The sequence below is a fragment of the Podarcis cretensis genome (genome assembly GCF_951804945.1).
Source record: "Podarcis cretensis genome assembly, chromosome: 6".
Lineage (NCBI taxonomy): Eukaryota > Metazoa > Chordata > Lepidosauria > Squamata > Lacertidae > Podarcis > Podarcis cretensis.
In genome coordinates, this window is record NC_137175.1 from 62370476 (window position 1) to 62397268 (window position 26793).

The 26793-nt window shown below is 40.3% G+C and overlaps 1 protein-coding gene across 9 annotated transcripts in view; it reads left to right on the forward strand.

Annotated features, from left to right (window-relative positions):
- The window catches only part of NFIA (nuclear factor I A), a 418489-nt gene that overhangs the window by 327629 nt on the left and 64067 nt on the right, over positions 1 to 26793 (forward strand). For all 9 annotated transcript variants that reach the window (XM_079982118.1, XM_079982123.1, XM_079982117.1 and 6 more), the window contains exon 6: positions 6051 to 6178. In XM_079982118.1, coding sequence (XP_079838244.1) covers positions 6051 to 6178 — 128 coding nt within the window. The remainder of the gene's footprint in view (positions 1 to 6050; positions 6179 to 26793) is intronic.

Below are 26793 nucleotides of genomic sequence, written 5' to 3' on the forward strand. Positions count from 1 at the left end.
TAATATCATTCAAAATGGCAACAGGCTTTGGGCGTACTTGTAAATCCAATCTCATGGATGCTTAAGAAAAGGACCACAGTATGAAATAAAAAATATCCTTGCTGCAAATTAGCATCTAAGCCTCAAAATCAAGACTTATAGGAACCCAGACTAAAAAAATCAACTGCTTGGTTAAGTCACTAAATTCCTAAAGCTTTATCTGTAAGTTGATTTCTAAAGGGCAATTCCTCAAACTTGCATTGGTCTCTCTGTTAATGCCCTTACTGATTTATCTGGATCCTGCTGTTCAATCTCCTTTCTTGCAGCGTAATGCAACCCATTGTATAAGAAGTAATATATCTTTACAGTTTATTTATTTATTATTTATACCATGCCTTTATCCCTGACAGGGACTTAAGGTGGCTTACAGATTTTTTTAAAAGCTAACAATGTAGAAAAAAATAATTAAACATTGATAGAATTATAACTATATCTGTCTGTCTGTCTGTCTATCTATCTATCTATCTCTCTATCTATCTACCTATCCATCCATCCATCCATCCATCCATCCATCTATCTACACACACACATACTAAACATCAATTAAAACCATACAAGTAGTTACAATAAAAACAGTTCAGCACCAGCCTTTTCATTAAAAGCAGAATCACAGACTTGTAGAGTTGGAAGATACCACTAGGGTCATCTAGTCCGACCCCCTGCAATACAGGCATCTTTCACCCAATATGGCTCTCGAACCCACAGTCCTGAAATTAGGAGTCTCATGCTTTACTAACTGAGCTATCCCCCAGGTCCACTCAGTTTCCCCAAACCCTGTTAGAACAACAAATATCCTTTTTAAATTATGGTGCCCAGAACTGGGGACAGTATTCCAGGCGCGGTCTGATCAAGGCAACATAAAGCGGGACATTATACTTTTGTTGATGCAGTCTAGAATAGCATTTGCTTTTTGTTGTCGTTGCATCACACTGTTGACTCATGTTAAGCTTGTGGTCTATCATGACATCTATATACCTTTTTCACATGTACTACTGGTAAGCCAGATGTCCCCCATCTTGTATTGGTGCAACTAGTTCTTCCTGCGTAAGTGTAGAACCTCAAATTTGTCCCTGTTGAAATTCATTTTGTTAGTCTTGGCCCAGTTCTCCAATCTGTTAAAGTATTATTGAATCCCAAATCTTCAGCAGCATTGGCTTCCTATCCCAATCTGGTGTCATCTGCATGTTGGATCCTAATAATCAGAGTATCTTTTTCTAAGCACTCACAGACTGGTCATTAATTATATTTTCTAGTACCAGTTTACTTCAGAAGGGTCTGCTTGCTGCAATAACCAAACATTATGCTGTGATATTACTTATAACAGTTCTCCAGGGCTCAGATAGTGGAGTGACATTCCACATGATAATGTTACATGGTTTGTCAATGAAAGTCATGACTACTCTGTTGGGCTCATTTTTGTACATAAAAAAGAATGATAAAAGTCCAACAGATCCCTTGAATAGGTTTGTAACCAAATGGCTGTCTGCTATGCATTTGCATGGCCTTCTCAGTTCCATTAGACGTGTTCTCACCCAACCAGCCACTTGAGCAGTTGTTCACAAACTGAGTATTCCTGGATTAGACCCAATTTAATTTAGATGTGCTAATAGCAGTGTGATTGCCACTTGAAACACAACAGTGCAGAGGCAGTTCCATGGGGTTAGCTGTTTGTTGGAGGCAACTTCCCATACAATTTTGGTAATTTCAACAATGCCAGTACAAATTCTGCACCTTGCATGATCTGGGCCTTAGTCAAGTGATTGCCAGCTCTCCATTAGACCTTGGCCAGCTCTTTCCTTCAGAACCTTAGCAAACGTGTCTCTCTCTTTACCATGGTTCTTGCCACTTTTGATCATTTCCTTCGAAGATATTACTTCACTGTTGGGTAATGTGTGCAAGCCGATAAAGGATATTAAATACACATGTGCTTATATAGTTATTCACATAGGTTATTCTGGCGTACTGCATCTTACCACTATGTGTTACACTCAGCAGAGATAAGCATGTGGATTGTTTACACATGACAGAGCACCCAATTGCTCCTACACGGAATTGATATGTAAAATAATGTAGTGTGAAGTAGCCTTGGTTCTGCTCAGCTGCAGTCAGATTTTTAAAAATATATTGACACCTATAGCTAATATGAAGAGTTTGTGCTTACTTTCAACAAGTACACCTCTGTATGGTTAATAACTTGTGATGACTAAGAGAATATACTATTTACTTAGTCAAAATTCTGAAAGTTGGCAAATAAACTAATTATTATATAGCAGTAATCAGCATATTTATTTGCAAATTTGGAATTTTTGTGAATGCACTGGGCAATTATCATTCATTTATCAGGCTATACTTGTTTCCATTACAGGACTGGTGGAATAGACAGGTTATTAATGGTACTTAAAAGTAAAACTCAGTTGTCACTCTTGTATGCTTCTACAAATACCTTACACAGATAAGAAGCTAATTAGAAACAACACCAGTAGTTAATAACTGCACAATATATTTGGGTTTTTCTCTCACATAGGTTACTTCTCCTTAAATGTCTTACCACTTACAGCTTTGCTATTTACAGCTAAACATTTTTATATGAAAGTATGTTCCGATTGATTATGCTAATATTTACTTGTAAGTACATAAGCTTAAGACTATAGTGCTGGGGAGATTATCAAGGCAATGACCGTATTGTAGGCAAAAATGTATTGTGTCGACATTTAAAATGCCTTGATCAGGCTCTGACATACTTTTTTTTTTTTTTTTTTTTTTTTTTGCATTCCTGGACTATGGGCAGAATATTAAGAATCTTGATTTTAATGTTTTGAAAAATAAGTGTCTTAGTTTATTGCATTTGGGAGTAATGATAAATTGTTAGTTCCAAAGCAGTGGGGAACCTTGTTGGCTCCATGGGCCAGATCCTTATCATGAGTCAAATTTAGCACATGGGTAGGGCCCCCTACCTGACATTCACCTGGCATCACAATGACATCAGATGATTCAGTGCTATGAAGTCTCAAGGAAGCAGTTTCCAACCTGCTTAGGGCTGGGTTTGGGAACTCTCCCATGTACCCAAATTGAGCAGAATTGACCCCTCCCCCACTCTCCTGCACCTCAGCTGTTCATAACAGTGTGAACAAACCCTGTGCAAGGCTTATCCTTCCCTCCTTCTCTGGCATGGTGACCAGGAACAGATTGGTAGCAACCACACATTTTCAGGTTTGAATAATCTAAAATTAATAGAAAAGTGTCTTATTGCCCCCGCTCATCCATAGTGGATGGAGACAGGGCATGTGTGAGCCTGAGGCATGCATAAATTCATTCCCATCACAATAACCCATGGTTTATGATCCCATCCCAAACACATCCACTGTAGCTACTTTTCTTCATACATGGAGAGACTTCCATGGGTATCAGTAAACAAAGGGTCTAAAATAGGAGGCACAATGAAGAAAGAGGCAAACTTTATTCTCAGATACAAGTTCTAGTATCTTCTGATACCACAGAGATCTTGCTTCAAAAGTCAAATAAGAAAATCCTTACTGTGGCAAAATCCAAGAAGACTCAGTGTGAATTATCTCTATAAAGACTTCCGCCTGAGAGGAATTATGGCAGTTTATTACCACCACCATCCAAATGCAATAGATCTCTGATACAGAAAACAGCCTTCTCTGGCTCACTGAATAGGACGTTTAGTCAGGTAGCTTACCCTTGGGAGTTTCTGCTTCCTTTGTACATAGAAATGTGCAATAGACTCTATAAAGCTGACAATAGATGTAATATCTGCTGACCCTATCTTGGAAAGTGAATTCAATAGGACATTTTTCCTCCCAGCCGCAGTCTGTTCCTCATACTATAGCTCAAGAAGCTGAGGGCTCCTGGCTCTGCAATTCCCCACATTACTCTGCCAGAGTCCGAGTCGACTGACCTTCAGAGCTCAGCACAAGGGTTATCTTTCCTTTCAGACTTTGCTTGAATGTTACATGAGGGAGGAATGTATGTGGCAAGTGATGAGTAACAGTCTTTCTGCGTTTCACCTCTGCATCGCTCAAGTTAAAAATCTTTTTGGCTTATGAAGTGAATTCAGAATTGCTGAGAGAGAGAGAGAGAGAGAGAGAGAGAGAGAGAGAGAGAGAAATCTCCAAGCAATGATTTCCTTGCCTAGCCACACTATTTAGCAAAATCCTCAAAGTACTTTTCTGGCTCCCCAAAGAAGCTGCCTTTATGTCAAATTTGTTCTCTCAATCTTTTCCTCATTTCCCACAGAATTTGCTTTGCTTATCCAGTTCTATTCTGTGATGGTTTGTTAATGTGAAAGAGAGGGAGAACTATAAAACCTTACTCATAATGATCACGTAATGACTTTGTTCCACGTAAAAGACCAGTCCATGTTAAAATGGAATGGAAAATCTTACTTGTAGCTGCTGCTGCTGCTGTAATTGTTGTAGTAGTTCCTGCTGTTACAGTTGTTGTAGTTACAGTGGTGCCTCGCAAGACGAAATTAATTCGTTCCGCGAGTTGCTTCGTCTTGCGATTTTTTTCGTCTTGCGGAGCGCGGATTCCCCGGGTATTAACGGTTTTACGAAAAAGGAAGCAAACCCGCAAGACGTTTTCGTCTTGCGAAGCAAGCCCATAGGGAAATTCGTCTTGCGAAGCACCTCAAAAAACGGAAAACCCTTTCGTCTAGCGAGTTTTTCGTCTTGCGAGGCATTCGTCTTGCGGGGCACCACTGTATAGTTGTTGCATAGACTAACAGTAACCTCATAAGTGGATCCTTATGTACTGAAATTCACACCAGCAACAGACAAGAGGGAAGTGCCAGCAGACTCAAGGCATTTTTGGGTCAGGGCTACATAGTTCAATGAGGACTGAGCTTGCTATGGGCAGCTTAACTGACTTTGGGGCAGACAGGAATGGAAACGAGGCTAGAGGAGTGGGAAAGAAATGAAATGGGGTGAAGAGGAAATAGCTGGCTGGCTGGAACCCTAAAGGAGAGCACTCCAGCCTGCAACACTTTGTACATGGTGTTTTTACAGAGTAGCTATGAAATTAAACTTCTTCATGGAATAAATGTCAGAACAATTCTCCTCCTCCCATACCACTGAAGCTTTGTAAAAATAAAAATGAAAAACGGGGCCACCGTGCAAACAAGTTATTGCTAAAGCTGAATTCTTAAGAAGGATGGAAATGGTTGGACTATACAGCCTGCTCTAAAATACTTTACCTTTGCAGCTAGAAGTGACATAAGCAGAGTTCAGGCAACCCGCCTCCTGCACCCTGTGGCCACATCCTCCTCCATCCTCTCGTGAGGAGTTCTATGCACATACCAACATACATACATACATACATACATACATACAGTTCCTCTATGCAAGAGGAGATCTTGAGGCAATCAGGATCCCCACCTTTCATGGATGAGCTCCACAGGCATGTACATGCATAGTGCCCTTTTCACACACTGAGCATCTGTACTGTTGGCATTTACAAATTGAATACTACGTTTGAACACCCTGTTCACTTAGGCTCTGGTGTGACAAACTATAGGGAGACACTCTTGCACATATACACACACATGCTTAAGCTCTCATCCTCTTGCATTTCTTTGTCTGCCGTCTCCAAAATAAATATGATGGATTATGGACTAGACTGTAGAGGAAGTGGGATTGTTGGCCTGGAGTTTCCGCATGCCACCAAAAGGGAAATGGAACTGAAAACACCAACAGGTTTTCAGCTAGTATACCTTACCTTCTCTCCCAGGCCTCTACAGGCCTCTGAGCACATCCTGCTAGTAGAAAGCAGGAGTTGACTTTTGTTCCAAAGCACAGGGCTGGAAGGGTGGAGCAAAGCACTCAAGGGAGACAGAAGATTAACAGGGCAGAAGAAGCAGAGTAGCTGCATCACCTCTGCTTCAGAGCAAGGAAGTTCTCCAGAGCTGCAACTCTAAAATGCAGCCTGACATTTTGTCTCACTTTAGCTCTTGCATTAATGTCTCTCTCTCTGTGTGTTTCCTTCAATTCCAGCTCTACAAAGCGCCTCAAATCTGTAGAGGATGAAATGGACAGTCCTGGTGAAGAGCCATTTTATACAAGCCAAGGGCGGTCTCCAGGAAGTGGTAGCCAGTCAAGTGGATGGCATGAAGTGGAGCCAGGTAAATAGAGTGGCTTTTTTAGGGCTTCGAAGCTATCTTCCATGTTTGTATTTATTTAAAAATTATTAGACTGCGTTTCAGATTTAATATACGAGGTAGTGTGTGTGAGATTACAGAAGTTGAGTGCTTCTGCAGCTGTAAATATTTTGGTAATATTCATTCCAGTATTTTAGGCAAGCATTTGTAGTGTTGCATTATGGTTTCCGTGACTCTCAAGGCTTCCTTATTCTAAAATAATACTGAGAATTAGGTTTGCTTGCCCCCAAAGAGTGGCATCCTGCAATTTATATTATGTTGTAAAATGACAGGTGGGAGACCCTTTCAAACTATTGTTAACGTGAATTGATTTTATTCTTTAATGGCTTTTAATGGCATTGCAGGAGAGGTTGTTTTGTCGATTTAAATGTTGGAAAGTTTGAATGAAGTCTTTCTACGTACCATTGATACTGTTGTTCCACTTCTGGATTTGTTAGTTACTTTTCAAGTCATTCTTTTGGCTTAACTTTTCTTCTGTTTCCTGCTACATAAATATCTTACCACTTGTCACAAAATATTTTGCTTCTTAAAGGAAATTATATTATTACTTTTTAAAGTATAATTGCAGCTTATGGACAAAAGGCCCCTTGATTTTTTTTCTAAGTGATTCTTTTGTTATTGTTATTTCTAATTTGCACACAATTCTGAAATAAAGATGTTGATTTTGAATTTGTGAGCAAGCAAGCTAAAAGACAGTCATTCTAATAAATACTTGTCAAAGCAGTCCATTGTATTAAACCAGGGCTTGCTAATATGGTATCCATGGGTGCGTGTGCAGGCACAGAGGCCTTCCTTTGTGCCCGCAGAGTCCCCTCCCCAACTGAAATTAGACTTGGGAGAAGTATTCTGTTGTAGCCAATAAGCTAGGTAGCATTGTGTCCTTGATTGTGGTGTGTGTATGTGGTGTCCACAACAGTTTCTGCTGTTTGTAAATGTGCCAATGGACTCACAAATATTGGTGATCCCATTATCACTTCTGGTGCTACTCCATTCTCATGAAGCAGTTGCAATCTCTTAGGCCACCAATACCAAGAGAACTAAAGAACTTATATCTTGCCATGTATTGTGGCAAGGTCTAAGTTCTTAAATTGCTGTTACTCTCTCTGAAAACATGTGGTGAAGGGTGGGTAATTCAAAGTATTACTAGTAGTAGTAGTAGTAGTAATAAAAATAATAATGTGTTAATAGTAAAAGATGGAGGGAATGTAAGGATGAATGGTTGGGCTTAAGGAAGAGCACTTACGTTTAGAAAAATAGGAAGAAGAATACTATAGTGCCTTTGTTTCATAATACAGGGGGGAAAGGAAAGAATAAGGTGAAATGGGGTGCTGGAAGAAAGTAACTTGGCAAATTTCTAGTCATGAAAGTGGGGTTGCTGAAAAGGGGATAAAAGAAGGGAAGAGCTAATGATACAAAAGAGTATCAGAAGGTTTAGCATGTAGAGATGGTAGGATGCATTCTAGAAGAGTGATGAAATCTAAACTAACTGCTCAGTTTGGCAAAAATGATTTAACAGAAGTCACCCAGCCCCCGTCCTCACTTTGGCAAAAGCGACATAAGACATTTACAGCTGTTTTCTTGGGCAGGCAGAGTTCACAGGTATGAAAAAGTTTCCACTTACTTTAACAAAACCATATAAAATATTGTATAAGCTAAAGTGCTTTCCCAGTTTCTCTTAGAAAGGAAGTTAAAAATCCCATTCATTCTCAGGCAGCCTGCTTTTCACCAAGTCATATATGTCTTAAGATTATTTCAGTTTCATATTCTAGGCTGGAATGGGGAATTTCTGGATACTATTGAACTCCCCAGCCAACATGACCAATAGTTTGGGATGATGGAAACTGCATTATAGGGGAAACTCCCATAGGTGTTGCTTATGGGTGGTGGAGGTAGCCTGGATCTTAGGGGCTGTACAGGCACACTGGCAGACCCAACCTGGCATTTCCACTGGTTTTCCCACACAGCCCAGATTTCCACCACCTAGCCTCATTGGTCTCCTTTCCTATAAATGGCAGACATTCTACTGCCAGGAAGCTAGTGTTCTGGCTCTGATCCAATGGCCAACATACTTATACTCAAGGCTACCTCAAAACCACAGAGCTGTAACCTGTAGCAAATACATGCATAATATTGGAGAAATTATGTAGATGGCACCATGCTGAGAAGATAAACATGACTACCAGCAATTCCTGTTCATGTATCTACACATTCAGCCCCTATCTCCATGTCACATGCAGTAACACTGTTAGAATCAAAGTTTCACACTCCAGTCACTGCATTTTTCTCTGCTGAAGCATTATGCATCTGTAAACTTCCAGGCAAAATGCCCATAAGGAAGGGTTCTGCCCTATGGTTACTGCTACATCTGATGCAATTTTTGCAAACAAGTGTGTGTTGCCTTATTTGTAGTTTGGGCATGATAGACCAAGCAAAACACAGCATTAAATCCTTGCTCCTAATACTGTACTCATGGAGACTCGCATCCATTTACCTGCACTCCAGTGTGCTTGGGGAGCTCTCAGGCCTAAAAAGGCTGGAGTCTGCCAGAAAAGATGAATTTCCTTTCACCACAGGAAGACACAGGGAAGTAAAACAAAGCAGACACGTAGTAAATTATTCCTGCTTTTCAAATACCACTTGCGGTATCCTCCTTACCATTACTTTATCTCAGCACTTTCATCACATAACTCTTGCTAACGGAGAACGAAGGAAAGAGGAGATAATGAGGATACTTGGTAAGGAAATCAAGCGGTGTCAGGCTTCAGTTTGTACTCTGGTGCAATTCCGCATAGGCTCCATTTTTAAACTAGTATAAACTGTTATACAGCCATAAATACACCTAAAAGCTCTCAGCTTTGGGATTTTGTTTTATTTTAATCTGCTATGATCAAATGCACTCCGTGAAGCTGAATGATATAAAACATTCTGCTTTCCCCTTTCCTTTTCTCTCTGTCTTTCTCTTTCTAACTGCATTCTGTAATCCAACACAGATGTGATGTCCTTTTTAACTTATGTGGCCCTTTTGAAGGCTGACATATACTGTAAGGTACTGACTTCTCCTTTAGATTTCTTTAAATTGATATATAGGTCAAACGGGCTGCTAGATATTTAACCTTAGAATTAATAATCTTCTCTCACTATTTCTCACCACAGATTAATATTTTCATGTGGCTTTAAGCCTGCAAAATAGTGAGCTGACAGTGCTGATTAAAATTACGTTTTTTTTAAATTTTTGAATATCTTCTTTTTAAAACCCTTTGTTATTTGATAGCAGCACAAGGGTATAACTGGTTGGGTTACCTGGCCTCCCACTCTCTTAACATTTCCCCCCAGTTTATTTTTGAATTTCAAGCTTTGAACCTGATAGGAAGAAAGTTGTTTTAAATTCTGTTAGGCTCTGGTCCCCAGATGAGTAGCAGTGGATATAAAAGACTGTGATACAAGGCTCATGGAAGTGGGATGGAATTCCAAAGATGAAATAAGAATTTATGATAGATACCCATTGCGTGTCGAGGTCCCCAAGCCACCCCCCAAAATAAATCACAATTCACACAGAACTTTTGTTTAAGGTTTTTGGCATAATTTTGGCCACAACTTTATTAAAATACATAAATATGAGTGGTTGCTTAGACACTGGTTACGACTATCTGTCCCCGCCCAGGGACAGAACTGACTTCCGCAACCCTGCGAAAGCCAGTAAGGGAAAACATTTTGGGGAGAAAATGGAGCTGGGCCCCAGACCCTCACCTCTCCCTGCATGCTCCCAGGGGCTTGCGCTGCCCAAGCCCCACACTAGGGATTCGGACGAAAGCATGGCGAGCCCCTGGGTTCCTTTAATGGAATTCCCTTGCAGCAGCAGCATTGGAGGGGCATGCACAGCCAACCCTTACCCCTCCACCAACCAATTTTTTAACCAATGCCAAACGGAACCTTACAAGTTGTGACGATTTGCTACGCAGTAGGGAAAAACCAAATGATACCAGCCAATCAGCCAAATGGACAAAATTCTTACCAGGCCCCTGCCCCAAAAGCAGATCGCCCCATGACAGGCATAGTAAGGTCAAATGCAAAAGCCCTAAATTAGGGAGGGTGGGCGGGTGATCCGGTGCACACAGCGAAAGAGAACGCTCAACGCTGCGTGCTCAGTATATAAAATCCTTGGTCCATCCCACAAATTGACAACATCAAAATTTCCTCAACAATCCAACATAGCCCAATCACAAGCCTGGCCATCCAAATGGTCCCACCCAGCAACCGAAAGGGGGTGTCCTGCTAGACCCCACTGCAACACGTGCTCTCCATGAAGGAGAACACGCTTTATCAAATGTGTTGTTCTGGATTGTTTGTCCTTTCTTTTCCTCAAACTGTCTTACACATTTCTCACACCACTGTAATAATCACATCTTCTGCACTTGGGTGCAGGGAAGGAGGAAAAGAGAAGCTGAACAGGAAAAACATGGGAGGAGCATGTAAAAAGTGAGTGGAAAGCCTAGCTATTCCACAGTAAATGTCCAGTGTGGAGGCAACGTGGATACTTTGCTACTAAACATTTAATGCATTTTCAAGAGCAAGCTCACTAGGACCTTGAGATCACAATGCATTAGTCTCAACTGCTATTACATGAAAGAGGATAGCTGTGTTAGCACATTAAAGATTTCTTTTTCACACTCTGAGTGATTGGTTTCTTATCTACAATCTCAGAATGCTGCACTGCTATTGGATTTGTCACCAATACAGCACAAACATGTATTTATTTATTTATTTATTTATCTAGATAATTTTTACCCCATTCTTCAGCCAAAAAAGGCTGCCAAACCAACTGAAATACTATAGTCCCTTGTCTGCAAGCTTACAATATTAAAGGCACAACACAAAAGGAAAGGGGGGTGGGAATGGAAGAGGAAAATGGCAAACATACACCAGTTATATAGTAGCTCCTGTAATGGTTAGCTGGAATGGAAGCAGTTAGTGACAGGAGGAGCCTCATCTTGCAGCAGATCTGATTGTATGAGCCCTGCTGTCCTTCTCCCCCACTAAAGTAGCCTGCTGGAATGCCAGCTGATGGGGAGAGGACCCAGTGGTCGGTTATCAGAGCCAATGTTTTTTACTTGCAAGAATTGGGATGCAAGCAATGATAAAAGCACAGAGCATGTTGAAAAACAGCAATTCCCCCCTATGCTTATATTTCCTCTGTGCAACTCACCAACATAGGGTCTTTGCTTACTGCAATCAGTATAGCTAGTTTTTGAAAACTGTTAGAAAATTTCTCCCAGAGTTGTTGAACTTCTTTTAGGGGGGAGATTACCAATTGGACACCCCTGTGGTCGACCAATTGGACACCCCTGATCTATATCAATTGCTGTGTAGAAAAGAGGTTATAAAAAGGTAGTCATGGCACTCCAAAATGTACATATCTTGAAAAAAACCAAGCCACCACCACACCATCCTCACAATCTTTAAAGTATGCTAAAACCATTGTAGGCTGATGAAGGTCCTTGCATGATGGATATACACTAACGTGTAATAAACTCCATTGCACTGTACTGTTTTCTTCACCCTCTGGAGTAGGTGTTGGTATCTGCACAGGAACAGGAGGAGCTCAGAGTTCTTCTGCACCATATATTCCTGACTACCGTGTTAACTTTTTTCTGTTTCTTCCTGTGTCCAGCTGTGGTAGCTACTAGAAGCACTAGTTGAACTGACTTTAGTCAGATATATTATACAGAGCTTAGAGAATCATTGCTGAAATCCATGATGATATATTTCTTTTTGTACACTGTCTACTTTTACAGAGCCTCACTTCTGTTATATCCAACAGGCTGCAGCCAACAAAATCTATTAATGAATATGATGCTACAAAAAATGCAGCAGGTCAATAGAAGTACTTGAGGCACAATCATAGTCTTTTTCCATTGTAGCCATTAAGTAAAATAATTAAATACCCTTCATTTGCTGTAATAGACGTAGACACGATGACAGAAAGTGACCGTTGGATCAATATGTCTCTCTTTCTTCTGCAATTTATGAAGGAGCTGGTGACCATTATCTGTGACAATAATCTGTTTCATTGACATTATTGCCTTAGTACCACAAAAGTTATAGAGGGAAGAACTGTCTGAAAATTGCATCCATCTTTTTTTATTATTATATTGGACAGTGTCTTCTTGGCTTTCCTCGATCTTTGGGTCTCTTCCATTATTACCTTAGTAGTATGACACTCGTTCTAGCATGTGTCCTTCCCATACCACCCCAGTGACATTGGAAGTCCGTAGTCCTGTAGGAGGAGTCCATGCAGTGGCTCCTTCCCATGCTTTGTTGTTATTGTTTAGTTGTTTAGTCATGTCCGACTCTTCATGACTCCATGGACCAGAGCACGCCAGGCACTCCTGTCTTCCATCACCTCGCGCAGTTTGGTCAAACTCATGCTGGTAGCTTCAAGGACACTGTCCAACCATCTTGTCCTCTGCCGTCCCCTTCTCCTCAGCTTCAGGATCTGTCCTTCCATTGAGCACTCAGGGCTGATTTCCTTCAGAATGGATAGGTTTGATCATCTTGCAGGGCCAGTTTGGGGTGGGGTGTAGGGAGACGCTTGAGGGACAGAGGCTGAGGCCTGGTGGGTCGCAATCCCCCTGCTTCAGGCCTGAAGTTCCAAACCCCTAGAGTAGAAAAAGAAAAGGGTTTTAATAATGGAGGAAGAGTAGGACAAAAGGCTGGGAAGAAACTTGGCACAAATTTTCTGTTTTGTGACCAATTGCAATAAAACGACATGCAAATGAGGATGGCCTAATTCTCCCCACAGAGGCAGAAGCTGGGATTCTGCACCCTCCCTTGTGCAAACAGCCTGTCTCTCCAGACTTTTAACTCTCCCCCCATTCCAAAGTTTTTTCTCCATGCAACCATGTTTAAATGAGGAAGAAGGCCTGTGTGGGCTAGGATTTGGAGGCTGGTACCCTCTTGTGCCTGGGACGCGGGTGGCGCTGTGGGTTAAACCACAGAGCCTAGGACTTGCCAATCAGAAGGTCAGCGGTTCGAATCCCCGTGACAGGGTGAGCTCCCGTTGCTCGGTCCCTGCTCCTGCCAACCTAGCAGTTCAAAAGCACGTCAAAGTGCAAGTAGATAAATAGGTACCGCTCCGGCGGGAAGGTAAATGGAGTTTCCGTGCACTGCTCTGGTTCGCCAGAAGCAGCTTAGTCATGCTGGCCACATGACCCGGAAACTACGCCAGCTCCCTCAGCCAATAAAACGAGATGAGCGCCGCAACCCCCGAGTCGGTCACAACTGGACCTAATGGTCAGGGTCCCTTTACCTTTACATGATCCAGAAAGAGATGTATCCCCCCCCCCCATCATAGATTTCTTTATAGCTGGATTGGGGCAGATTTGTGGGCTTGGAGTCAAAGATAGCAGCCATAATAATGCTACAATTGGTTCCTTGCACAATCCAGTGTATTAGGTACCATGTGCTGTAAAGTTTGTCTTTTCAGAAGAATCTGGGTTCCAGGATGATTAAGTAGCCAGGAAACTGACATTAGAAAAGAAATTAAATGGAAGCATACTTGCAACAGCTCCAGTTCGGTAGAACATGGCTGAGGAACCTTTTTCAGACCAAAGACCACATTCCCATCAGAACAACCTTCTGATGGTCACATGAGTGGTGGGTGGGGCCAGGGGCAAAAGTGGGTGGAGCAACAAATGTAAACTTTACAATTGTACAGTAGCTTAATTTCCCACAGTGCTTAATTTTATTCTCTATCCAAGTGAGCAAGAGGCGTTATCAGAGTTCAGGGACACATTCCAGGCAGGAAAAAACACTTGGGGGTTAAAGCAGGGCCAGTTTGGGGTGGGGTGTAGGTAGACGTTTGAGGGACAGAGGCCGAGGCCTGGTGGGTTGCAATCCCCCTGCTTCAGGCCTGAAGTTCCACACCCCTAGAGTAGAAAAAGAAAAGGGTTTTAATAATGGAGGAAGAGTAGGACAAAAGGCTGGGAAGAAACTTGGCACAAATTTTCTGCTTTGTGACCAATTGCAATAAAGTTCCCACCTCTTTAATGTAGTACACGATTTGCAATAAGAAAACACAGAAGTGTTTTCTTTTGTCTTCAATATTTTTAATTGTGCCCATGACAACCTATGTTCCATAATAATATTTCATTTTAACTTTTATTTTCCTGCACACCTGGCTCCATAGTTGCTTACGTACTCCTTTACCATTAAAAAAGTAATGAATTTAATAAATAGTTATAGACAGTGCTGTTTTTCTAGAAAAAGAGGTGCTGGAACTTACCCATGAACGCCTCCCTCGTTCTCTTAGAATGGCACTGGCACCCACCTGAGAGGTGCCGGAACTGACTACCTGTGAGTTTCCCCTTAAAAAAAAGCCCTAGGTATAGATATATTTCAAGATAGTCCAGCGTGTATTGTAATCCATTGAAATAATTAAACCTCATTATGGTGTTGTGATTTATTGCCACGTTTCAGCTGAGCGTAATAGCCTAGGTGTCCTTGTTCCATCAAACCTTTAACATACAACTATCCATATGGCCGGTCCAAAGAGATGCTGCTTTTGTAACCTATTTCAATGCCAGCTGTGAAAGAGATGGAAAAAGTTACTCATGCCTCCTCCCTGGAAGTACAAATTTAGCTGAATGTCTATGACCCTTTTTGCTGATGCAGTTCTTGTGTCACAATCACTGCTGCCCTTGTGGGCTCCACACTGGAATACTGCAATGCAGGTACCCTTGAAAACCAATTGAAAAACTTATAGGTATAGCAGAATGTAAGTACATCTTTATTTTAGGACAGCAAATTGCTGAAGAATACTGCCTCTGATATCTGAAATACTTTCTTGTTTGTCCTTTGCTACACTTCAAAATGCTGAATTTAGTATCCCAAAGTAAAAACAAACAGTCACTATTTTTTCTTAGATTGTTTCTGAGGCAAGTGGTTTTGAACACAATCCCAAATTTCATCCTGGGGCTTATATAGAAGGTTCTCTCATAATTAGCAAGAAACAGTGTATGATAGAACCCCAATGACTTGTCTTTTCAGATCAACTGTGTTGGCAGCAGAATTCTCCTATATTTAAATTTATATTTTATTGTAAGACTTCTCATAGTTACACTATTTATTTGTACATTTGTCAAAACGTTTTTAGCTGACTTTTCTGGCCCAACAGGCCCTCAAAGGCAGCCAACAATCAGGAAAATAAAATTTAAGCACCACGTCAGTATTATAAAATACAGTCTCACAATAAAAATAACTCTACCCGTAGATTGGCTTTGTCATACACACTCAAGATTTACAGGGCAGGTCTTGTTTTGATAAATAAATCACTTTTTAAAATATAAAGCACCTCTTCTTTTTTATTCTGTGCCTTTTAAAAGATGTAGTTTGCACGTTTGGGACACATCCTGCTAACCCTGTTGAATAACAGGGGCATCAATTGTCATTTTAGAGCCATTTAAGAAGTATGAATTTCTCCTTGTTTTTGTGTTTTAGTTTCTTACTTTAGTTAATAGTTTTTTGTGACGTAGAATAAAATGATTAAAACACAAATACAGCATTGGTTTCATTGGGCTTTGTGAAGTGGAATGTGAGGGTGTTGGAAGATAACTGCAAGCTGCAGTCACGCTCCTTTTGAAGAAAGAGCAAGAAGTATGTGGAATATGTTGCTCTCAGTGTAAGATAAGCTGGAGTGTGTTAATCAAATATTTTCATGATATGAAGGCAGTTAAGAAAACAGTAAAAAAAATTACTAATTGCTCTCTTAAGTAAACAGATCTATCATTAGGTTGTCAGGAAGAGTGACATTGAGCAGAAACACCTTGCTAATCCCCTGAAGATAAGTATTTAACGTAATTAGGCAGACAGTGTCTCTTTTGTTGAATGTAGCATTAATCAGTAGGAAAACTCCAACTTTACAGAAAAGAGCTTTTCCTGATATGCCTTTGTGTTAGAAAGCTTCTTACACTTCTTTTGTCAGGACACCATACTTGTAGTAATGACAGCTACAGTTTTTTGGGTTTGTATGATGTACCATTTAATATGAGGGAAGCATTCTTATTTTTTCATATTGTCACTTATTTGTGTGGCTGCGTGATATATTAGGTTAAAAAAAAGCACTGTATTACATAAGGTTGTTTATATATTTATCATTCTATTAGTTACAAGTGGGGGCAATGGCAGTGGGGGTCTCCAGATAGATTTGGGGCCATGAGAGGTTAATCTTTGTTTTCCCTACCCCCCCCCCCACACACACCTGGGGCTTTCATTTGCCCTGATTTACTTATTTTAAATGGCATTGGATCAGATGCGTAGATTCAGTGAGTTGAGTTATGCTCATGGAAGGGAAGGAAGGCAGCTTTTGCTGATTCCCTCTCCTCCCTGCAACCCTTTTCACACACTGTGGAAAAAATTTGCTTTCCTTCCAGAACAATGTGGAAGTGGCATGGGTAAGGGGGAATAGATACTCTTTGTTCAAACCTTAATTTTAAAATTTGCAGCAAATAGTTGCTTTAGGTGCGGTGCTTCTCAGATGGAAAATGGCATGGGGGAAAGAGCTAAATTTCCCTTGTTCCACTCTCCAACCAGATCAGGGCCCCCAACAGCTGCTTTTTGTAAAGGAAACACAGGACTCAAGCATCAGATCCAAAAACATGATCAAAGTCACGTCTGGTTTGACATCTCCTTTCATTCTGAGTAGCTCAGAAGGCTTTGAGGGGAAAGGATCGAGTTAAAAGATGATAGGCAGACTTCTCAAAGTAACAGGTAGAGGTCAAGTTGGTTTATTTGTTGGGCAGAACAGAATGTAGAGATGAAAAATCAAATGCCCTGCTGTAATAAGGGTTTAGGTGAAAATGCTGACTGGCCTAAGTTTTGATTCCAGCTGACAGAACCTTTTCTAGTGTTCATTACTTGATTTCACAGTTCAGGCAATTTTAAGAGGCTTAGCATTATATTCTTGTTCTCCTCTATAAAACGTTTTGATCGCTTTCTAATTTTTGCTTTAAATAAAGTTATTGGGGTCCACTATCAAACACAGTTCCACTTTTTAAGTTTCTGTAAAGTCAATATATAATCACTGTACAAGAAACTGAGGTTAGCTGTTAGAAAGTTGTGTTGTTTCTTTTCTTCCTGTGACAGTTTATGTTACTCTTACTGATTCATTTGAAAATTCCTCTATACCTCTATGCAGTAATACCAGTTAATGTTCTGTAAAAAAAAATTCACACTCTGGCTGGGCCCCTCGCTACACTTTTTGGGCACCTGATAGAAGTATACATACAGAAGTGGTCTTCTAAGAAGGCATGCAACAGACAAAGTCACCAACCCATGCAACATTTTACCTATGTAGGATAGGGAAACTTAAATAACTCATCAGTACACAAAAATGTGCTACAATAATATTGCTACTGTGCTGTGATAAATGCGAACCTTCTGAAGTTTGGGAAGCATTGTTGTAGAGCAGGGATGAGAAACCTGTGGCCTTCCAGATGCTCGAAAACAGCTCCCATCATCCCTGACTATGCTAGTTGAGGCTGATGGCAGTTGTGCCCCCAAACAGCTGGAGGGCCACAGGTTCCCCATTCCTGTTCTATTCCAAATGAACAGGACAGGTGGCTCAGGACAAGCCAAGGCAAAATTATTTGGGGGGATGCAAGAATGAGCAGAAGTAATAGATCAAGGCTGCAAGCAGGAAGAACAAACTACTCAAACTATATAGGGACAGAACCATGAGAGGTGTGTAAGGCAAGAATTTTGCAAGCTAGGAGGCACGCTTGTTGCCGTCCATCTGTCTTAGGAGACAATGGAGGAGTGCATCTTTTGGGATGAAGTTACTGTACCTGATGTGGCTTAAGGCACACTGTTCAAAAGGGGAAAGTGGTAGATCAAGGAGCAATACTTCAGAAGGTCTTGGGTACAGTAGTCCTTGCAGTTGGGAACCTAGGAAACACGATCGCCTAAGCATTATATAGGCACTATCTGAAAATAGAGAAACTTCCCAACCCCTCTTATACTAACTTAGAATGTTGTTGCCTTATGGCCACCTAGGTAAGGTTCAGATCAGAATCACAGTGCTGAAAAGGGAAGGATTTAATGGAGGAGGCACTACTACTTCCATTTGAAAAATGGTACAGTGGTACCTCGGGTTAAGTACTTAATTCGTTCCGGAGGTCCGTACTTAACCTGAAATTGTTCTTAACCTGAAGCACCACTTTAGCTAATGGGGCCTCCTGCTGCCGCCGCGCCGCTGGAGCACTATTTCTGTTCTCATCCTGAAGCAAAGTTCTTAACCCGAGGTACTATTTCTGGGTTAGCGGAGTCTGTAACCTGAAGCGTATGTAACCCAAGTTACCACTGTACTAGGGAAAGGATTAAAGTAAGGCAACACAGAGTTGTTTCCAGTAAGTGGTTTCAGAGAGTATGGTGAAAGGAAGGGGGTGCACTGGGACAACTAGAAGTTATGTGTCCATTTGTGATCTGGCATCATAACAGAACTATTGATTGTGTAGTCAGTCAATACGATAACTATGCAAATGGAGTAAGGAATTCAGTCATGTTTGTGGTTCCTGGATTAATGCAGATTCAGTTGGGTAGTTCTCTCCTAACTTGCTCTTTTTTCTGGTTCCCTTTTCTCCATTCCTCAAGAGCTCCTAAGTATTGGTAAATCATGTCACCCGACAGTGCATCTCTGTGCTGATAAGATTAATTTTGAACAATTATGATTTATGTTTAATCCTGTTGAGATATAACACATTCATTAATCAAAATGTATATTAAATAGCTTCACATAACAACAAATTCTCCAGATGTTTTTATCCTAGACTCCTTGCTAAAGTAAAATGTGTTTAAAATGTTGCTATAATGAAAGCTGTAGTTCTAAATAAACTTGAATTTGTTTAGGTTATCTATCCTTATTAGTATAGCAGAAATTGTTGCAACATTTTTAAACCTCTAAAAGGTCAGTATCTGAAATAATAGAGAAGAGAATCATATTCAAATCCTTTCATTCACTTCCAGTTTGCACTCCATTTGCATCTTGTAAGGATGTGGCTGAAACATAAGCCTATTTTTGATCACTGATTTCCAAAAGTTTCATGCCTCAGCTGCAATAATAGGCAAAGACATACACAGCTATGTAAATGGTGTTTGAATTTATGATTGTATCATTTGCCTGTCATTGTATTTTCCACCTGCAAAGCTTCCATAAACCAGTGTATTCTGAATAGCCATGATTTGTTCTTACTGCTGTATGTGATCTATGCAGTAGAGTACAATCATGGTTGCAGAAATGGCTTTGGGAGACACCCAGAAATTTAACAGTAAGACATCTGAGGAAAAGGAACTGTAAAATATAATGGCACAAAGTGTTATGGTACTATAGCATCTGAAGAAAATGTTAATGACATAAAATTAGATGGGGGTATGTGCGGGGGAAGGGACGCAGGTGGCGCTGTGGGTTAAAGCCTCAGCGCCTAGGGCTTGCCGATCGAAAGGTCGGCGGTTCGAATCCCTGCGGCGGGGTGCGCTCCCGCTGCTCGGTCCCAGCGCCTGCCAACCTAGCAGTTCGAAAGCACCTCCGGGTGCAAGTAGATAAATAGGGACCGCTTACCAGCGGGAAGGTAAACGGCGTTTCCGTGTGCGGCTCTGGCTCTGGCCAGAGCAGCGATGTCATGCTGGCCACGTGACCCGGAAGTGTCTCCGGACAGCGCTGGCCCCTGGCCTCTTAAGTGAGATGGGCGCACAACCCCAGAGTCTGTCAAGACTGGCCCGTACGGGCAGGGGTACCTTTACCTTTACCTTTATGTGCGGGGCAGGGGTACAGAAGGTTCCACCAACCTTGGATTGTTTAGCTTTAATAAAAATGAAGCAAAATGGTTGTGAATGCAGGAGGAGAAGCTCTCAATGGATGAATGAAAGACATTTCATGTTTTGTAGTAATACCTAGGAACGGTGGGGGAGAAGGCTAGTAAGAATGCTGATGCTTCTTGAAAAGGTCTTTCAGTAGCTGCTCCAAAAGGAAGCTGCTAACATGCACAGGTTTTTTTTAAGAGAACTAGAAAACAATTTTATGTCTCTTTTATATGCCATTCACATGTTTTAATTATTCACCTTCATGTTTCTTAAAATAATGATTATGATGAATTCAGTTATCATGCATAGTGGCATCATTTGAGTGCTGAGATAGTTGTTAACCGCTGTTAGAGCCCGGTAAATAGATTAGGTGTTTTAAGAAAGAAAAAGAAGGTCAGCATTTTGGTTGATGTGTATAGTTGAATAAATGGTGTAATAGGTTCGGTTACTATTTTTTACTTTCATTGCACAATGGTTATTGTAATGTTCATATGGTAGATAAAAGTAATAAGAGCCCAAGAATGTATGGGTCAAAACAATCCTCCACACAACTTTGTATTGCTGATTCATATACACATTCAAGCAGAAGCTGGACGGACAGCTGTTAAAAATGTTCTAACAATCACACCTATCTTATGCCAGTAAGGCCCACCTGATAACTGATAGATTTTGCTTAACTAATAACTAAATTAACTTTATGTTAGCATATGGCATTGTTTTTGAAATTTGTTTTTATTTTGTTCTTTATTTTACGGCATTCAATTTTTCTGGTGCAGATAGGTTTTCTTATAGATTGTTTAGAGAGCCCCTCTATAACTGATATAGAGGCCAATGGTTCCCAAGCTGGGGGCACCTGCCCCTTAGAGGGTCCACTCATTTAAGGGAGGGGGGAGGCTTCTTCAAAAGGCAGGTGCTTTAAGTCCCATTGGAGTAGCTTCTCCCCTCCTTTAAATGAGTTATGTTTAAAGAAGAAGAGGGAGGCTGCTTTAAATACCACTTTTTTTTCAAAGAGCTTTAAGAGAGACCCACCCCACTCTACTCCTGTTGTGTCTCTGGAGGGTCAAACAGGAGCAGGGGGTCAGCAAAATTTGGAGGAAGGGTTAAAAAGGGGCTCCTCATACTCAAGAAAGTTGGGAACCATTGGTTTAGGCTACATTCCTTCATCCTTTGCATATATTCCTCCTGTTGATCAATACTGCCTATCAATACTGCCCATATTTATATTGACATTAGTATTCAGTAACTTTCATTCGTATAGCAAACATGGAACTGTGCTGTATCATGATTAAAAAGGTATTCTGAGGTGGTTAATTAATCAATATATGGCATTTTAAACCTGAGAGGTGTTGTTTTTGGTTGTTATTATGGTATGCATTTTTGTGTTTTTATATTGTACACTTAGAATCATAGATCATTGAGTTGGAAGAGACCACAAGGGCCATCGAGTCCAACCCCCTGCCAAGCAGGAAACACCATCAGAGCACTCCTGACATATGGTTGTCAAGCCTCTGCTTAAAGATCTCCAAAGAAGGAGACTCCACCACACTCTTCCTAATGTTTAGGTGGAATCTTCTTTCTTGTAGTTTGGATCCATTGCTCCGTGTCCGCTTCTCTGGAGCAGCAGAAAACAACCTTTCTCCCTCCTCTATGTGACATCCTTTTATATATTTGAACATGGCTATCATATCACCCCTTAGTCGGATCTTGGATGATTACCTCAATTTCCCCAACACCAGCACCAGCAGTGAAGATCTCAAAGTAGGTGGTCTTGTTGGCAATGTTGCCCACAGGCTCCAGGCCAGGACCCTGGGCAGTGACCTTGCTGGCATCCCTGTGCGATTTGTCCACATTCACCTCAAAGGGGCTCTTGGCAATGTGCTGCCCAGCAAACAGTACCGTCACCTTGTGGATTCCTGTCACTTTTAGCACATACCACACAGAGAACGTCCGGTTCTTGTCATTGTTGGCAATGACCTTTGCTTCTTCCCGATGATCTTTGGATAAAGGGTGGTATAGAAATTTAATAAATAATAAAAATAATAGTTCTAGAGTGACACTGGATTTAGCATCTAGAAATACACTGAATTCTACCCACCCCACCCCAATCTTTGTATTACCTTTGGGAAGAGAATAGACACTGTGACGTTGTCATTTTTGGTAGTGATGGATGATTTACCCTTAGCAGAACTGTTCTTCAGCTTGGGAAAATGTGTAAAGTTATCCACTGAGAAGACAGATATTGTGAACAGAATTAATATACAGCTTTCTCTCATTTACTGTATTTGGAGAATGCCCATGGATCTTTTCCTATTATGTAATAGGAAGCATTGATATTTCCTGACTAGCGAATACAAGGAGGTTCAGGATTTTAAACTATTGTGCTGCTCTGCTGATCCATAGAAGATGATGAATATGAAATATTCCTGCACCCACACTACTAAGTTGGGTTGGAGGTTTGCGAACTGCAGAATTCTGGAAGGCCTTCCTGGGAGACTTCATCATCTATTCCATGACTCCACTAACCTATTATTCCATTTTTGCTTGCATTTGTGCATTTGGTGGATGGACATGACATGCATGAGTTGGAATGAACAAAATAGCTTTATACTTAGGGAAATGACACATGAATGAAATTTTAGACAGCTTTAATTTGGAAAAAATGCTCCAACTTATAGTAATACAAAATTGATATGTGTACACCCATCAAGATCAGTATTGTCTAAATTTTCTTTTTATTGTATACTATACCCCGTACGGGCAGGGGTACCTTTACCTTTACCTTTTATATTTAAACTATTAACTAAAAATAGAGTAAGGAACGCATTGTTTTCTTGAAATAAAATTATTTTGTTCTTTTTATTGACATTGTGAGCCTGAGAAACATAGCTAGTTTAATTTAGATCAAGTGAGAACTGATATGGACAAATTGTTGTGCATTTCAATGAAAAAGCAGAATTAAAAAACACAGCAACCCAAAGTTCCAGCCGTTGAATTTGTTTTAAAAACACATAACTTTCATTTTACATTAGTGAAGTGTGTTTCCCATTACTTCTACCACTAAATATTAACAGAAGATAAAACCATGGGAGTCCAAATGCTTCTAAGGTACCTTCACACTAGGGCAGTTAGAACATTGTAAGTGGCTGAAAGTGCTTTAACATTCATATGTACTCTTCTTAAAATGTTACATTAAAGCACCGTAGGCATGGGTTGTACCATTAGATTGCTTTATAAGAAAACCATTGGGTGCCCATTGAGCTAATATTCTGGTGCCCCCATATGCTTCAGGACTAGATGAATTGCAAAGGCACGTAGCCGCCTCCAAACAATGCTAATCCATTTGTGAATCCAGTGCCCTGTAGTTGCCACTGCAGTATGCATCCCAAAGAGTAATGGATGCTTAATTTGATGTAGACTAGTACAGGAACTCAAGTGCATTTATAAATTGCCACTATAACTAAATGAAAGAGGATATTCTCAGAAATATGCAGGCTGTGGGAGTTATCTGACTTAGTCATAGTCAGAGTCCATTGAATAAAATGGACTTAAGTTAGTCAAGGCTAAGTTATGTCCACTGATTTCATTCAGTTTACTCTGCGTATTAGTCAGATACCACATGATATCAGGAACATTAGCATAAGATGTGCTAAACTAGCATTTTGGTTTTAAGTTTATTTTTTAATTGCAAATACTGACAATCTTTGCTGTCTTAAGAATAATGTCATGTGGCTGTGATCATTTTAGAAAAAACTAGGTTTATTTTGGCTTGTTCCTAGAACTTTTCTACTTGCATGCAAGCTCTTTTCCTGCTTTTATTAACCCATTCAGAGAATGTTTCAGTTCTGCTGCTTATACAGAGCACCATGCTCATGCACCATAAAATGTGAATGATACTATTTGCTTTGCAACATCTAACTTGTCTTCCATACCTTTCCCCTCTTAAAGGACAAAATATTTATTAATAATAATAATAATGTTGTTTATATACTGTACACACTTGGTACTTTCAGTGATCTCTTATCCAGAGAAATTATTAGGTCCACAATTCTTTAGCTACAGTCATACAGCAGCATCAGATTCTGCTAAAGACCATTCACTAGGCCCTAAAATATGCTTTTAGAAATTAGCAGTTCTTGTTCAGTCCCTCTAAACATTTAAATTAAATTCTCAAAATTTATGTTCTTCATGTTCTTCTGAATGATGAAGCAGTCATATTTTTGGATCTAATGGGTGCCACCACTTGCATTTAATTAATAGATTATTCCTGAAGTCAAGTATGTCATACAAGCTGTCAAACACTTTTTAAAAAAGCCACCTCATTTAATACATATTATTATGAGATGGTTGTAAGAGATTTCAGTTTGCACTTTTATACTTTACTTTAAAATCCTGCACTAAATTATATTAGTGGTCCAAATTCAGAATAAGTTTGTTGTGCTTAAATGTCATTGAAATCAACTGGGCAACTAATTTATGTCCATCATTGCAATGAAACTAGCTTCCTCTGGATTTGGACCAACGTGTATGTAACTTGGAATATTCAGTATTAAATACTTATCATGTCACATACATTATCTTAGCAGTTCTTACAACTCAGAAAGAAAATGTATCAGCTCCAATAAAGTACCCAGGGGCTAAGACCCCCTACTGAGTTGTGGTGGTATTTGAAAGCGCCTTCTTGATAAGTATTCATGCAACACAATTCTCTGCATGCCCCTCCCCCCCAAAGGAAGTCCCACTCTGTTCACTGGAGCTTAATTCCAGGTAAATGTGCATAGGACTATATTTTAGCCACTATGCTATACCAGCTATCATTCAAAGAAGTTTTCCCCAGTCTGGTGCCCATCAGAAATCTTTGGCCATGAACACTCAACCTCATGTTTCTGTAATTCAGCAATCTCAATATGAATTGCTCTTCTTGACCACTTTTAGACTGTAATCCTGAACATACTTACTTGAAAGCAAGCCTCTTTGAACATTGTGTCTTACTTCCAAGTAAACATGCACTGCATAGGATGACACTGTTAAAACGTAGCTAATATGGCCAATTAGCAACCACAAGGAGAACAGTTGATATTTTCTGTCACTACATAGGTCATGATTAGAATTGCCTTGTGTGAGGTTGAGCAACTATGGCCGTATAACTTTTTGACCCAGTGCACTTCTGTTCTGTCAAATTTTGACTATGAACTTTACACTGTTTGTACAGATCTCCGTACCTGCCCATTGTAAAAATGCTATTATCTAAACTATAACAATCAGATTTGTATTGTTAGTAATTTTAAACAATAAAATCCAACACATCAGTTAATATAGTAGTAGAGTTAGGAAAAGCCAACAGTTTGAAAGGAAAACCATAAAAGGTATTAACGACACAATCCTATTCATGTCTACTCAGAAGTAAAGTCCCTTCAAGCAATGAGAATCCTGTCCTTTTAATGTATTTGTTATAATATGTATGCTGCAATCCTGAGCATATTTATCTGGGAGTTAATCCCAGTTCATCCCAGCAGCATGTGTATTATAAAGAATACAGTAATAATACAGGATTCTCATTGCTTGGAAGGAGTCTACTTTTTAAATTACCTCACTGATTTTCTGTTCTGATAATGTTGCCTCTTTCTTTTTGTATATCTATGTGCTTGTGCATACAGACACCAAAGATGAGAAAAGTGCATAAACAGAGGCTACAGTTTATCAAAGATCTTTTAAACGGAACATTCATTTATTATGGATAAATTGTATGCACGAAGCACAGACTACAGACTTGATATTAAACCAACATAAAAATTAATGGTTTGTATCCAACACTCGGCGAGTGGAACTTCCCTTCCTTTCCTTTCCCCAAGCACCCCCAAATCTGCTTGGGGGATGATTCCCAAACCCTCTGGAGCAGATTTTGAGGGTTTATGGGATGAGGCTGGAGGAGAGAGCTTCCATTGTGCAAGTAGCAGGACATCAGCATTGGCTAGAACCCCATCAGCCGTATCATTTATATGAGCAGAGACCATAGCTCAGTGGCAGAGCACACAGTTTGCATGCAGGAAGTCTAAGGTTCAGCCCCTGACATCTCCAGTTAAAAGGAGGCAATTCTGAGATGAATGGACAAATAATCTGTCCTGGCATAGTGTCCTATGCTCCTATTAGCATCAAACCTGATGATACAATGTCAGAAGGGGGTCTTCACTTCTGTGAAAGATCTTTTTTCCAGTGAAAGCCTCTATTAGTGGTAAGTTTTAAAACAAATGAACAATTTCAATATTATAAAATACCATTCAGGTTGCGCAACACTAAAAGGCTTTTTAAATTTTATAAATAAAAAATCTCCCACACAATGGGAAATGGATGCTGTTTGTAACTCAGAAACCTTTAACGCTGCAGAAACATCTGGAACTCTTCAAGGCATTCATCCAGTCCACCCACCCAGTTCCCAAAACACTGTCTCAGTTTTGCGCATATCCCCAGAACTTTCCTACCCTTGCCGCCAGGATATATGTACATTTCACCTCACTCTCACTCAAGGGTTTAACAGAAGCAGGAACCTGTGGGCAGGAGGCAGATCTGCTCTTGGTGTTCAGCCTATGTGGTTTCAAAACTCTGGGCAGTTTATGAGACATATTCAGCACCTGTCCATAAGCCAGAACAATCTCTTTAAAATGTATATATAAAAATGTATATATAAAATCTAAGCACTGCACCTACTGTAGTTTGAAAAAACGTAAAGAATA